This window comes from Syngnathus acus, chromosome 21 (genome assembly GCF_901709675.1).
Source record: "Syngnathus acus chromosome 21, fSynAcu1.2, whole genome shotgun sequence".
Taxonomy (NCBI): Eukaryota; Metazoa; Chordata; class Actinopteri; order Syngnathiformes; family Syngnathidae; genus Syngnathus; species Syngnathus acus.
This window is the reverse complement of record NC_051105.1, coordinates 5210828-5226613: the sequence shown is the minus strand read 5'-3', so window position 1 is coordinate 5226613 and position 15786 is coordinate 5210828. Positions and strand designations below refer to the sequence as shown.

At 41.7% G+C, this 15786-nt stretch overlaps 1 protein-coding gene across 1 annotated transcript; it reads right to left on the bottom strand.

Moving 5' to 3' along the window:
- Window positions 1-11565: 11565 nt before the first annotated feature.
- On the bottom strand, window positions 11566-15747 carry dnajb11 (DnaJ heat shock protein family (Hsp40) member B11). Its single transcript, XM_037240211.1, has 10 exons — window positions 15554-15747; window positions 15098-15254; window positions 14440-14537; window positions 13987-14119; window positions 13527-13669; window positions 13372-13454; window positions 13107-13164; window positions 12909-13020; window positions 12671-12830; window positions 11566-12211 (listed from the first exon to the last, which is right to left on the bottom strand). The coding sequence occupies exons 1-10, from the start codon at window positions 15625-15627 to the stop codon at window positions 12147-12149; spliced, it is 1083 nt and encodes a 360-aa protein (XP_037096106.1). The 5' UTR covers window positions 15628-15747; the 3' UTR covers window positions 11566-12146.
- Between the last annotated feature and the right edge of the window lie 39 nt (window positions 15748-15786).

Below are 15786 nucleotides of genomic sequence, written 5' to 3'. Positions count from 1 at the left end.
CATTCATTGTACAGTGAGAACCATGCTAAAGACATCCCATGCACCCTTTTCAGTGTGAATAAAAAGTGATTACATCTCACATATTTTTCATAGGCAAACAAATTCTTCCTTAGGCCACAAATGGGAACTGAAAGTTTAAAAAAAAAAAAATTGACCTTGAGGGTCTCCAAGTAATTCTCACGAGTCTTATTTTCGGGGGCGAATAACTTCTCTCTCTGTGTCTCTTTGGAGCGCAGGCGATTATTTTCCTCCTTCTCTCTGCTAAATGGCTCCCCAGCACCGCCCTCACTTCTTTGCTGCACCCCCAATATGACTCCCTACCTGAAATGAAATCAGGCCCCGCTAACGAGGAGCTTGTGAGTGTCGGCACTCTGCACTTTGTCACGGGGCCGCAACTATTTGACAGTTGGAATTATCTGTAAATACTTCATTTCAAGTAAGAGTTCCACCCAGTGTTCCCTCTAGCCCAGTACTCCCATTGCACTCTTTGCACATGATAACATAAACACTGCTAAAAAAGAAAAAAAAATCTCATTGGTAACAGCTTGCCTGAATGTGTATATGAAAATATTTTGGTGACTTGATAGAAACTGTGCCGCGACACATTTTGAGCCCATGACCCACAGTTTGTGAACTCCCGGATTGGTCAGCAGCGGAGGTCTCCCTAATGAGGCTTTGGAACATGTGCAATAATTTTTCTGCCAGCTCGCTACGTTATTAACTCAAAATGTGGAAAATAATACGCCACTCAGGTTCAAGCCCTCTAAACTTGGCCCCTAATACTCAGCCTTAATCAAATTAAAGCAGAATCCTTTCCCTTCTTGTTAGATATGTTTATACCATTAAGTCTTTCCTTGATGACGTCTCGTTTAGCCTTTTTAAAGAAAACACTAAAATCACTGAAGGGCACAGAGCATTTTAAGCACAATAAAGTCACAACATGTCCATCCTAATAAGTGCCAAAGTGGGCTCTCGTGAGCCCAAAAGGCCCATGTTTGGACGGGATGGAAAATGATACAGGGGAGTCGGTCGAGTGCATTATTAAAGAGGAAGGAAGGTAAAGTAGGGGCTAGTTGAGATGCTGTTCCCAGATCAGCTCAGAATACTTGGTTTGCATCCTACCATGAAGCAGCTTGGCCTTCCAGAAGGTCGTCCACGCTTGCCAAAATATCCCAAAGCCTTCTAGATAAAGTAAGGTGCATGATCTCCTTTGCAGGAGGGGGGCGGGACTTATTGAGAGCTGTCAATCATTTACTGTCAGACACCAATGAGGAAGAGCTTGTCGGCTCTCTGATTTGTCTAAAAAGAGTCAATGATTGAAAACATGCACAGAGGCAGACGCCTATTAGCCATTCATCGTGTGGTTAAAAGTGTGTGTGTGCGTGTGTGTGCGTGCATGTGTGATAATGATCTGGCGGGTCGTGCGGATGGTGCGGGGTCAGAGGTCATCCCGCCGCTGTGATCCTGTGTTTGTTATTGCTATGCTGCCCTTGGACGGGTTAACATAGCACAAGAGTGCGTCAGCTGGCATGTGAACTTCCTCTGACACATGCACGCGCGCGCACACACACACACACACACACACACACACACACACACATGCACGCACACAAGGGGTCACTTCCATGTGTGTTGATGGGCCCTGAGTGACTTTATCTAAACTGTCAAAAAGGGTTATCCGGGACAATGTTTGCCAATTCAAGTGGGTGTTGAAAAATTGACCCTCACACCTAACTTTTGGGGCAATAATTACTCAATTAGAGAAAAAAAATGAATGCACACCATCACCTCTGAAGTATTTTAACCGGTGTGAGAAGGCCTTAGTGATGTGCTTTGCAGTTTGAGTTGATGTTGATAGTGTTCCTCAGTCATGTTATGCCAGATACATGTTCGAGTATATATGTGTATATATGTGTTTTTGTACCTATCTACTAAATTGTCAGCATAATCTGGCCAAAGTACATAATTAAAAATACTTATGGTAAGACTCATTCTGTCCTCATCTTGTAAGTCTAATTAGAATTTTATGAAACAACCACGCCCAAGGAAAAACAACCAGTCAGACACAGAATGCATGACTGTCGACATTTGCCGTGCACTCGTAATTATACTCATAGTGGTAACAACCTCGTGACCTTGCACCAACCTGTTGCCTTAGGCTTCAGGAATTTTGCTGAAATTGGAATATCCCCCAAAAATGCCCATTGTATTTGCTCAACAATTTATCACCACTTTTTAATTTTTATTTGATTGTATGTTCCAAAATAATAAAACCAATGTCCCCTGAGTGAAGCTTTTGATGAACTATTAATAAGCTTCTAATCTGTGGTGCAGATAATTAGTTCCGCCTTCCTGCCATTTTAACTGAAGTCAGCCACCATTCATTCTTATAGACCATTTATTAAAATAAATTGATACTGTTGAGCTGCATGCATATCTACAATCATTGACAGACAGAGGCAACTTAACGACTGTCAATTTGCATTCCAGAAGAATGATGAATGGTGCATGGGTTTGCCACACCAATTTAAGATGGTGCAGTCCTAACCAAGCCTAGACCATTGAGTCATGCATCTTGGCAAATGTGTTTTGGATTGGCTTGGTCTCTTACCGCTGAGGTGCACAGATATAATATGAGCGCCGCATTGTAGCTCAGCCAGCTGAGGTATGCTAATGGGGTTAGAGGATAGTTTTGTGTGCGTCACACGTGCAGACCACCCTCCTCCACTTTCATCTTCAAACATGGCGTGCACACACACACAAATTGGGAACATATTGGAGGGAAGGAGCCGAGTTCAGAGGGAGGAATACCCCCGTAATCGTTATTGTCCCGCCACTGGAGGTTCAAAATCAGCATGGGGCTTAGTAACATCTCTTAAAATAGGCACACCATGACTTCTCCATCTTCCCTCAAGATTAAAAGACAAAATCTTCAGGAACAATTATCAAGCCATTTTGAACAATGGACTCCATGCACATCATTTCTGCGTTTGGGGTGCTAACGTTCGGATAGAGATATTACTGAAAGCATCGAATTCTTCAAAGCATACTTGCTATTTGCTATAATAGCGTCACATAAATGACATATTAGCTTTCTAATTGCTCCAGTGTCAGCAAAACGATCAAAGCATCTGCAGTATTTCCGATTTAATGGGCAGTTTGCTTTTCGAGAGACTCATCCAAAATTTGTTTGTAGAGCACAAATCAACCACAACTTGCAAAAAAGTGCTTTTCCAGAAAGATTGGATTAAATAGAATGGACAGCCTTTAAATAATTATAATGACAATCACATGCTACTAACTGCTTGGATGAGGAAGTTGATGACAATGTTCTCACGGCTCGAGAGCCACTTGAGAAAGAAACAGCAGATGGCAAGGGTGAGAGAAAGACACGCGGACAATTGTATGCTTCTATCTTTATGGGAATTGAGTGAATCGTTTTTTTGTGTTACCAGTGCAAATAAATTTGCCTGACTTGGTTGCAGGCAGCATGGATTCAGTTCCCTCTCAGTGACGGCGTGAATGCGACTAGTTCAGGGTGTAGTCAGTGTTGGAAATGGATGGATGGATGGATGGATGGATGGATGGATGGATGGATGGATGGATGGATGGATGGATGGATGGATGGATGGATGGATGGATGGATGGATGGATGGATGGATGGATGGATGGAGTAACAATCAATTAGACACAATTGTGAGTGGAGTTCCTCAGAGAAATGATTGCAATCTTTTCATTTTCCATAAAAATCACAAATTAATGATTTGCAAAAAGGGGCCTTTTACTTCCAATAGGGGGCCGATACTTTATACTGATTTTAAAATATTTTGTCCATTGACGTGCCACTGTCCATACCAAGTAACAATCAGCCTAATTTGCAGTGGTGTTCGTCAGGGAAATGTTTGAGGTCCAGTGATTTTCTGAAGAGTGAAACAAAAATTAGAAGAGATGATTCACACAGCACTTTCCCAATATTGTGTGTGTGTTAATGCGTGGTGCACGTGTGTGTGGGGTATGAAATAATGCAATAACACCCTAGCACATGCTGGTGGAAACGATGAGTGATGGGAGGTAACGGAGGCATTAGCGTGCATACAGACGGCTCTGCTGAGGCTGTTGATGTAAGTGGTGCTAATAGAAGAATGGCAGATGACATTGCCAGAACACCCGCCATGTGTCACTGATTAACTGACCAGAGTTGCGCTGATTTCGTTGACAAAGCATCTGTATTAGCAACCCTGTGTGTGCGTGTAGATTAATGACCCAATGAAAGGCCACATTGGTGTTGACACAGTCTACGGTGCCAGACTGATATCGTAGACTTTGTTTTATTTCTCACGGCTCTTTCGTTTTGTAATCACTTTTACGTTATTGGCTATGATGGCAAAATAACCCTGTGTGTATGCAGTATATTGCAAAAACATTTCTTTTAATGAACCTTCATTAAGTGCCATGTTACATTATATTAGATGTTTGTTGATGTGTCATGGCAGAGTGAGAAAAGCTGGGTGGACACTGATGGTGTTTGTTTTTTAATTATGCGGCACGGGGACAGGCAACACTTTGGTTACTCTGAGGCCAGAGCTGTTTTATCTCAGTAAGAGTAGCTATGGAGGGCCACAAGGTCTTTGCAGGGACAAGGCCAGGCTCACTATTGTGTGGTTGGGAGCTGAGGAAGAGGAGGAGGTGGGAGGGAGGGATAAGACGTGGCTGCCGTTGACCTGGGGGTGGTGGTGGTGGGATGTCTGTCTGTTTCTGTCTACATGCCGTGGGGGGCTAACTGATTCGGCTATAATTTGAGAGGTGTTGACCCCCCTCTTTTCACCCGCCACCCATGGGAGGCTGCACTGGATGCAATGCAAGCTTCACACACACACACATGCTTATGAAATGATGGATAAGTAGAGGTTGGGGATTGAGAACAGGAAGTGATGATTTAAACATGCAGTCACAGAAGACTTTCAGTTAGGTAGCCTCGCCGCATTGGTGGACTCCGGCTTCATGTTACCAATGCCGTGCACTCATTTACTTTAAACATGGGCTGGCGTCAACATGCCAATGCATCATCACTTACTGTATGTAAAAGTCAAATATATCTACTAGTGTACTGCCACTCATTTTTATTCACTGTTATTGTCTTAGTTTCAGCGATTATAAAGTGATTTAAAAATATATATATGTTTATTGTTGACATATTATTAAGCAAGTAGAAAACCTATACCTCGGATTTATTGACTTATCATATCAAGAGTACAATTTTTTTTTAGGCATTTAGCTGGGGGAAAACATATGACTGAAAATGGCATTGTTTTATATTTGTTTGTTGAACAGGTGGAGCAAAGTGTCAAGTGGAATCTGCTAGAATGAAGGGAAAACTTTATAAGACAGTACCCCCCCCTATAAATTGCAGCCTTTAAAATGTAAAAATTGTATTCTAGGACATTGCGTTGTCAATTTTTCAATTGATTAATTATTCAGCCTATAACATAGGTGTCAAACTCAAGGCCCGGGGGCCAGATTCGGCCTGCCACATCATTTTATGTGGCCCGCAAAGACAAATTGTGCATTAAATTCGTGTGTCATTACTAGAATTGCAAATTGTCTTCACTTTTAATAATATCTTTTTTTTTAATATTTGACCAGTTTTTACTCATCTGATTTGAACATGAGTTATTTGTCAGTTTGTTTTGTAGCTTTTATTGTATATAATATGAGGTGCTCATACATTTATTTGGGTTGACAGTCATAATGGCCCTCCGAAATCTATTTTCTCAATGTTTACCTTGAATTAAGAGATACTGTGTTTTGCTAACATACTATGTCTGTGGCTAGTTCACTCGAAGCAATCATCAGAGTGATAACACCTTGCAGCTAACCGCGTACTGTATTAATAACATGTGCTTCCCTTCAAATGACATAAACGCTGATGTTTATCGAGCCAACACAGCTCGTCACTAAAACACAGACCTGCTTTGTCAACCCAAATCTAGCCCCCTCCTCATCCATGTTTGGCCATTGCCATGACACTGCGCGGGTCTCCACTGTCAACAAGCGCTCAGCAATCTCCCATTAGATCAGACGCTATTAGGGAAGTGAGGAGTCGCTGAGCAAACAGCGTGGCTTGCTTTTAAAGGTGGGTTATCTAATCTAGATGACAGGGATGAGCTGGACTTTGGAGTTCACCGACAGACGCAGGGCAAGAGTTGTTTGGCATGGGCATAAAACACACTCGAGGTCAGACGCAGTCGCCATTGGTTCCGCTCCCCCCCCTGTTCCCGGGAACTTCATTAGGAGTATTAGTTTTATGAGTGCAGATAAGAGCCTCTTTGGTGAAGGTTAGCGCCAGTCAGGACATCACGCTGAGTTCTGCTGTCTGACTTTGTGCATGTTTGCTCTTAGTAAATGTATTTGAAGATATCCTCCTTAACTTTGAAGTCTTTTTGCAAATCCGTATGAAGGTAATATCTGAATTAAAAAATGGTGTTTTGATAGATACAATGGTACCCATCTTACAGTATTTTTGAGTTACAAGTTATTGCTCAGTTTGTTTTTTAACTTTTTTTTATGGAAGTCTCTAAAACAGGGGTGTCAAACTCATTTTTTTGGCGGGCCGCATTGTAGTCATAGCTTCTTTCGGAGGGCCATTATGACTGTCAACCCAAATAAATGTATGAGCACCTCATATTAAATACAGTAAAAGCTACAAAACAAACTGACAAATAACTTGTTTTCAAATCAGATGAGTAAAAACTGGTCAAATATTTAAAAAAAAAAGATATTAAAAGTGAAGACAATTTGCAATTCTAGTAATGACACACGAATTTGATGCACAATTTGTCTTTGCGGGCCACATAAAATGATGTGGCGGGCCGTATCTGGCCCCCGGGCCTTGAGTTTGACGCTTATACTCTAAAATGTCCTAAAATAGACTTTCAGTTAGGAGTTAAGGTAGTGCCACCTGTTGCATTGGTTGCCTACATGTACAGTAAATGCATTTTTGGGGGTAATACATTAGCTTCTTAAAAAACTACCTGTCAATGCATGGACATAGTTTCACTGCTCATACTTGACAGTGTTGACATAACCGATACTTGCGTAAACACTTCGACCAACGTTGCTTTTTAACTCCCATCAGGCCGCCCACAGAGCGTTCAAAGCATTGAGAGCTTGAGTGTTTTTCTGTTTGTTTTGTCTCATGTTCATCTCCATCCTTTCAAGCTTCTTTATCAACCTCCTCCTCCCGCTCCTGATTGCTGGGGTCCCGGGCTCAGGGGCCAGAGGCGGCGGTGTATGCCGACCCGGCGTGGGCCCCGCCTGCCCAGCGTCACCCTTAAGTGCCTCTGACAGCCCGGCGCTGTGTTATTAACTATGATCAGCCACCAGCGGGGGAGCCTTCACCGCAGGAGACACAAAGCCGGCTTTCACCGCGCTTTGCCCCCTCTTGACCCCCAACCTGGCCTAATACATATTTACATGTCTTCATACAGTGCGTGTACAGTTGTTGTAATATAGAGCCATTCATGGGCCTGTTAGGAGGCTCCTCTGGACCGCATCCCAGGCCCCCAGGCTGATGAGTAGATTTTATTTTATTTTTTTAAAGATCAACTTCGAAGGTAGTCTCGCTATGAGGGATTAGTGCGACACATAAACATCGTGCTGTATCGTGTACGGGCGCGTGGCTTTCATCCGTATAGGTGGTCCATGCCGTTTTTTGTCCTCTCAGCCAGGATGTGGGAGAGCCATCAGCCACTTGAAGCAACAACACTGCACGGCTCATTAGATGACAAAATTGGGGCAGAAATAAATAAATGTGAACAGTGAAGAAGAAGTGTAATGACAGTTGACTATGTTTAGCCAGCAGAAAAGCATCGGGATAAACAGCAGCAGAAAAACCCCCAAAAGCCACTTTTTCCCTCCCACGCGGGCCATAATGAGAGCCCCACCATTCAATTGTTGAATAGTTGAGGCTTTGTGCCTTTGAGCCGACTGGCTTTAATATAGAAGCGGCGCATAGACAGCGGGCCCGCGGACCATGTCCTCCCCAGCGGCGTTCAAAGCTGTGGCGTGCTTGCGACATGGCTGACATGCATTATTTCTCACAAGTGCTGCCCTTTTGTTTGCTTTCTGTTCGTATCCCCCAAATTGTAGGCTTTGGCTCTTGACACTCCTTACTTCAGCAATAAGCAGACCCCCCCTTTTTTGTTTTGTTTGATTTTTTTCCCCATCCTCTTTGTGCCCTTGCTGACTCTTACTTATGTCCCATGATGACACTCATGCTATACTTTGTTTTAATTAATAGATCAATGAATGTATCAGATGTTGGACTTGATGACATGACACCATTAATCCAGGGGCGTACATAGGGTAGAGCAACAAGACCCCCCCCCCCCCCCACACTCACACACACACACGCCTATCCCTCCACCAGGCAGGGGGAGGTGATCCTGTCATCCACTGGGGGCACTGTGATTGTGAGCATAAATGATACTATGTGTCTCCAGATGGACCCTTTGATTGATTGGCAACCATTCTAGAGTGTCTACCTTTAACCTGAAGTCAGCCAGAATAGCGTCCACTTACTCTGAGCCCCGACCAGGATAAGTAGTTTTTAAAAGGGATGGATAGATACTCTTTTCAAAGTGGCCCCATGAGAAACTGGAACACTTGCTGAGGGCCAAGCTCATATGCTAACCTCAGCTTTGTTGTATATTATTTTGTACTGTATTGAAGAAAACCAGATTGTCTCGGTTCAATAAAATGCAAGGTAAGTGGATATCGTAAAGATTAAGGTTAATAAATTGGCAATACTGCAGCCACGTCATTGGCCTTGCTTGCTACCACTTGTATAATCAGACTTGTCCATATAAATAAAAGCACGAATTTCAAAATATTAGCTCTGCATAATTTATTTTTTTTTCCCCTAAAACAAATCATTCGGAAAAAGACAGCAGCTGGTTTTAGAGTTATGATGTGTTGTGAGACAATGTTATTGTGGATTGCTCTTGAAAGAAAAAGAAAAAAAAAAACTCCGTGTGACAGCCAGTCACTATTGGATCAGGTCCAAACAATCACACGCACGCATGCGCACACGCGCACGGATTGCCCACTTAGCCGTCACTTTGCTTGTGCCTCACTTAAGCCTGCAGCTACGCTTAGCAGTTATTACACTCAGGGTCAAGTGTGATCCCACTACTTATCTGCATCAACAACTGGAAAAGTGCACTCATTGACGCACGCGCACACGCACACAAACACGCACACACGCACATTGGCTCATAAGAGATTCAGGCAGGACATGTAAGTGTAATGCTGCCCTCGTGTGGTCTGCAACTGGTAATTACAAGTGGTTTGGACAAGTTATTGATCTTAATTAGAACCATGCACATCCCATAAAGAAGGTCATAAACACACATAGCACACACACTTTTCCTTCCTTGCGGAAGGCACACCACTGACTCAAGGTTCTCACTGGTTGGAGCCATGCAAACTTTGGTACTCCACAAACAATGGAAAGGGGAAATGAAGCTGAGGTAAAAATCAAAAGTTTACCTGGAAACAACCTAGTTAAAAAGGATCATTTCATGTCTGCACGCAAGGTTGATCTGCCCGCCATACTTTTCGGGTTTCTATTTATTCATTGAACGACTTAGTCCTTTTTTTTTTATACAACTGGCTTTTACTGTAAACAAAAATCAAAGTAATAAAGCCGTGGAGTTTCTGTGGTTTGCAATGAAAAAGCCAGGTTTGAGCAGTTTCTCTTATTCTATAGTTGACCATGAGTCTACTAATAACACACTTGAACAAAGTGTGTGGCAGAAGGATGACAAAAAAGTTCAAGTGTGTGAAATGTTTGAAGAGACAACTCCCTGCACCACATCCCTGTTATCTCTGTGGGAGTTCATTACTCACATTCGCACACACACACACACACACACACACACACACACACACACACACACACACACACACACACACACACACGATTGCTGGGGGTCTGTCTGCATGGGCGGGCCACACCAACCCTGTTGTGATAATTTATTGCCTGCCGACTGATGTGCACATCTGCATGCAACACAATGCTAATGAATGACTATCTGTTTTAACTTCTATTTGTATGTGTGTGCGCGCATGGTGGCCTACAGATAAAGAACCACAAATCTCTGTGACATATAATATTACAAAGGGTGGTCCACATATGACAATACAACTGCTGACTCTGACAAGTGTGAGTCATTAAAACCTTTATTCCCAGTCTGGGGGATAAATGTGTTGTTTAAATAAACATTTAATAATAAAAAATACATAATCATTCCTGTCATACAAGTGTAAAAATAAGTTAACTACTGTGCAAACACTAAAGAAAGTACTCATGTTGTAAAGATGTGATCATCTGTCCACTAAAATATCATTCTGTAAGGATACATAAGGATAAGCGGTTCAGATAATGGATGGATAAATTAATTATCAAATACTAGTTATGACATCTTTTTTTTGGTCCTGCCAACACACCCGCTGAGAAAAACGTTGAAGCTTTCGTGATATCTTAATCCCCAATAAAGTGATTTTTGTCATATTAGATTGTAGATGCAGATTGTAATCTGACAACCAACCCCGCCTTATCACAAAAATATTTTTCTCCTTGAAGCGCAAAAATTTATTCACCTTCCCCTTTTTCTTGCAAATGTTTTTTTTTTTATCTATATCAATTTTGCACTTTATAGACATTTTGGCTTGATTATTGGCATTTCCCAATTCGATTTGTTGGAAACATCACTGAGGTAGCTAGTCTACACATACCAAAAAGCTATGGCTGGATGATTTCACTTTGAGGGTCACATGATCGGCAGCAAGCAATTTGGGAAATGTAGTTTAGTTGTTCAACGCATGCTTTTGACTTATTCTAAGATTTCATGGGCCGCATTTGACCCAAGGGCCTTGAGTTTGAGACTGAGCTTTTCATAGCTGAGAATACGAGTTTGAATGGTTGTTTCTAATTGTGTGTGACCTCTGAAAGCCATATTTAGGGCTTTTTTTTTTTTAAATTAAAACTCGTTTTATTTTTAATTAACACTTTGGTCTACCACTGTAATTTGTACTATTTGTATTACTGTAATTAAATGTTAGTCATGGTGGCGGTACTTCGAGAGCTAACTACATACTTTTAAATATTGTACTGTAATATATAATTTGTTTAAACTTAAGCCTTTAACCAGTGTTTTCTAGCACTGTAGGTTTGTGTGGCATTTAATTATTCCTGTATTTATAATGCAATGAATCAACTGGGTATGCAAATACATTCCAAATGGATGTGTTTTCCTGAAATACTTATTCGACTATTCATGTGTAACTCTATCGCCGCCCACTGGTGAACTCAGATAGTGCCATTTTCATCACAACCGGTAGAAATTTTTATTCATACTTCCCCCCGCCCCCCTCAAAATCAGCAAACCCCACTCAGTTTTAAAACCAAAATGAAAACAAAAACAGAGTTATTTCACAGTTGGAGTCAGCGTTGCACTTTTGTAAAACACAAAAGAAAAAAAAAACGTTTATATTAATCCATTGGAAAGTTTCTTAATTCAAGTGGTATTTTGTCACTGACGTAAAAAGAGGCATTGTAGGAAGTGCAACACAACACTTGACCAATTAAACAACTGTATTTACAGCTCTCGACTGTATATTTCCTATGTTGTTCACATGTCAGAGTGCTGTTGTCTCAGCAGCGAACAAAATCTGTGACTGGAATAAACCATCATGTAAAAGAAGAGCCTTTGACATCTTAAGTGACAAACAATTCAAACCCTTGCTAGCTGCAATCATATTGTCAATTTGTATGAATGTCTACAATGCCACTGGACTTGCTCAATTTATTACAAAACCATCTGACCACTGCACCCACTTCTTTTACTGTTCACGTAAACCTGACAGTGTGGTTACAATTTAAAAAAAAAAAAAAAAAAAAAAGGGCACGAAAAAGAATGTTGAAATGTAAAAACAAATTGGAGACATCCTGAGTTGGGAAACCCAAACTAACATAAATAGACTGTGACCAGGAAAGTGGTGCAGGTTGCGCTCATCCTGCTGCTGCTGTGGTTGTTGCAGTTTCTCATATTAATATCAGTCCAAGCAGCATGAAGTATCTCATGCTAGTAGCCTTGTAGTCCATTGTACACCTTCTGTATGGAGCCTTGCTTCAACACCTTACGAATCTCTGCAAAACGATTGTAGTCATTTAAATTTGCTTAACAAATGTATTAGAGCAGCACCCACGGTGCCATTTATACCACAGTGGCCCTGAACAAACACCACTAGTAGTCACTTAAATCATTGAGGATGTTTCTGTATTGATTAATACTGCACATCAATATGTAGCAGATTTTCACTCTAAATGATATCCATTAAATTTTCTAAATCTTAAATACAAAACTAAAGACAGGAAAGCACAAAACTGTCTCTTGATTAAGTTGTCAAATTATAGATATTTAACTTGAAATCCTGACTAAAAAAAAGCCCTCGTTGTTGAACGTGATGCTTAATTTATTTCTGACTTCTGGCTGAAGAGCTCCATGATGTTGGAAGCTCATTATGACAAGTGGTCTAATAAATTAAAGAAAGCATTTTTTCTTCATTTTTTTCCTAATAAATCTAACCCCTATCAATTGTGACTCACCCTTTATCTGCTTTTCATTCAGCTGTGTCTGAGGGAACTCCACGTCAAAGGTGATGATGAGGGACCCACGATTATTGATGTTGTCGAAGTTGGGCAGGCCCTCGCCTTTTTTCCACACCCTGGCGCCAGGCTTGGTTACCTTGTCCCGCTCGATGTGCACCTAACAGACAGGAAGGACACGTGTGCAGCGCTTAGATGGCACCTTAAAAAGACGGTGAGCGTGAAAGAAAACAGGTACCTTGTGTCCGTCCAAATGAACAATGTCCATCTCAAAGCCAACCAGCGCTTCCACCAGGGAGATGGTGACGTTGGTATACAGGTCATCACCCCTGCGCTCGAACACACGATGTCTACAAAAGACAAACGCCCTCTTAATGCTGAGTTCTTGCGCATCCTGTGACCGGAATGTCAACCTAATCTCTAAAGTTGGTCGTACTTTAACACTTTGATGCGGAAACGTAGATCTCCGGGTTCTCCGTCAATGTGAGGCTCCCCTGAGTAAGATACATCGTTTTTGATCAGTTAAGAATTCAGTCAATTTCCCTCACTGCTTGAATACACATTGTTTTCTTTGTATCCAAAACACAGTCTATTTTTTTATGCTTTTTAAATACAAAAAAACAAGAATCACAACATGAGGAGATGCGTTCTTTTGTATCGTCAAGTGACAACCGTCCGATATTGATGGTCCTGAAGCTTACCTTCCCCAATGAAGGGATACTCCATCTCATCTCTCACCCCTTGTTCAATTTCGACCTCCAGTGTTCGCTCCTCATTCACCAGCCTGGTGCAAAATGTCACAAAAAAGGTTCAGTTGAGAGTACGTCCAAAACAATTTGAATAAGGAGAGACTCACTTGACGTTGGGACATTCATCGCACACCATCTCTTGCGTCATCTGGAAGCGGCCTGGGCCGAGCTGTGTGGTCCTCATCTCTTGTCGACAGTTGCACTTCCTCTTGCCGGGTGCCTCTTTGGCTACTGGCTTGTTACGCACAACCTGGCCACAAACAAAGACAGTTTTAATAAGAAGTAAAAGTTTTTTTTTTTTTTTTAAAACGCAACTGCTGTAGTCAAAGGTTTCCCGACCACTGACGTGCCCTTGAGCAATGCACCTAACCCACACGTCCACTGTGAAATCACTCCTTGTTTCATAACGCAATGCCCACTGGAAAACCAACCATTCAAAATCAGGGCCAAATTTCAGTCTTCAATTAACCTAATCTGCATGCTTTTTAAAGTGGCTGGAAGACAAAGATCACCTTCATAACTTGCATGGTAAAAACATGCCAACTCAACATGGAACCTTCTACTCACTTCTACAAAGTTCCCAGAGTAGACCTCTTCAAGTGTGACCTCCAAGTCAAGCACGATGTCATTTCCTCTGGGGATGTTTCGGTCCTGCTGCTGTCGATTGCCTCCAAACATGAAACCAAAGTCGCCAAAGAAACTACAGGAGAGAACAATTGTAACTCAATGCTGTAGTATCGCCAGGTAGTCACTCCATTTTTCAGGAAAAATAAGGTCAACCAAGGGTCTCTTTCTTTCCGCTTTGATGATAAAAAAGGTGTCATGTTGTCATACTTTTGTCAAAAAGCGCTTTTATTCCTTGTTAATAGATTAGAATAACTGCTATGAATAATATTGTGCCCCTGGTGTGTTGGCCATCTTAAGTTCACAATTAAAGATGTTAGGATGTTCAAATTAATGTGGATTTCAATGTAATTAAGAATCTAACTATTGTCTTCCATTTATCTGAACAGGACCAACCTGGAGAAGATATCATTGTGTGAACTATGGTGGCCCTCTTTAAGTCCATCTTCTCCATATGCGTCATACTGTTTTCTTTTCTCTTCATCTGATAGAACCTAAAAATGAAACAGAGTGCCAGTCATTCATTTCAGACATTCAGAAATTTAAAGCAGAACCATGTTAGTAAAGATATTGTTAAATTAATCCAAATCAGACATTGTCCACCAAAACCATTAATATCTTTGTGACGGTAGAGGTTGTAATGGAGCTCATTTATTGGATGCCATTATATTATAACGCAGGTGTACCTATTGTTGTTGCAAGCGGTTCTGTTGATAACAACCTTATAAACATTAAAAAACTCGGAAAAGATTTTTTAAAATGCATGTTAGGACAATTAAAGCAGTGCAATCCAAATATTGTAAGGAAGCACCTGCAGGCTTGTATGAAACAACCTTTTATTTAGGTGATAACGTGTCAGCCAATCAGATACAGCCACACGCTAGAATTGACCAATCACGACGAGCCTAGTGTTTCCAACGGCAACAGACCGGCTAAGCGTATAAAGTCGTGTGCCGAGCGTTTCCGGGTGACATTTCACGACAAAACCTTGATGTTTCATTTGCGAAATCACTTCTGATGCTTATTAGGAAATATAAAAAAAAATGTCTCATACCTCGTAGGCTGCGCCCAAGTCGGCGAATTTATCCTGAGCTTTGGGGTCGTCTTGGTTCCTGTCGGGGTGTAACTGGAGAGCTAGCTTTCTGTAGGCTTTCTTGATGTCCCTGATTGATGCACTCTTGCTTACACCAAGGATATTGTAAAAATCTCGCCTGTACGTGAAAAGAAATAAGCTTCAAAACAACGAGAAACGTGCACACTACATCACAATAGTCCTTTCGTTGGTATCAAAGGGCCAGTAAACCGTCTACTTTGACAAGTGCGTGTTTTTCCTGATTTGAAATACTAGTTTGCTCCATTTAATGCCACAATTACACAAAGAAAACTATGTAAAAACAAGAGTAGTTTGGCCGCTTCTTCGCTCCACTGGTTGAACCAATCACAGTGGAACATGTGTACCAGCTGGCGATGCTGCCTGACCGACTGTTCCGGTGCAAAACCGCTTACTTACCCGGCAAACACTGCAGTGATAACCCAGAAAATCAAACAGCACACAGTGCACAGGTTCATCCCTTTGGTCGCCATATATAACCCCCTAAATATAAATATTTCACGAAATCCTTTTTTTTTAAAAAAAGAAGAGCCGGTTTCAATTGAAGGTTGGATCCAGCAGCCTGTCACAGGAAAGCCTTTTCCGGCTTGTCAAGGAAGTCCCGCCTACCGGCAACCCGGTTGAATCCCCGC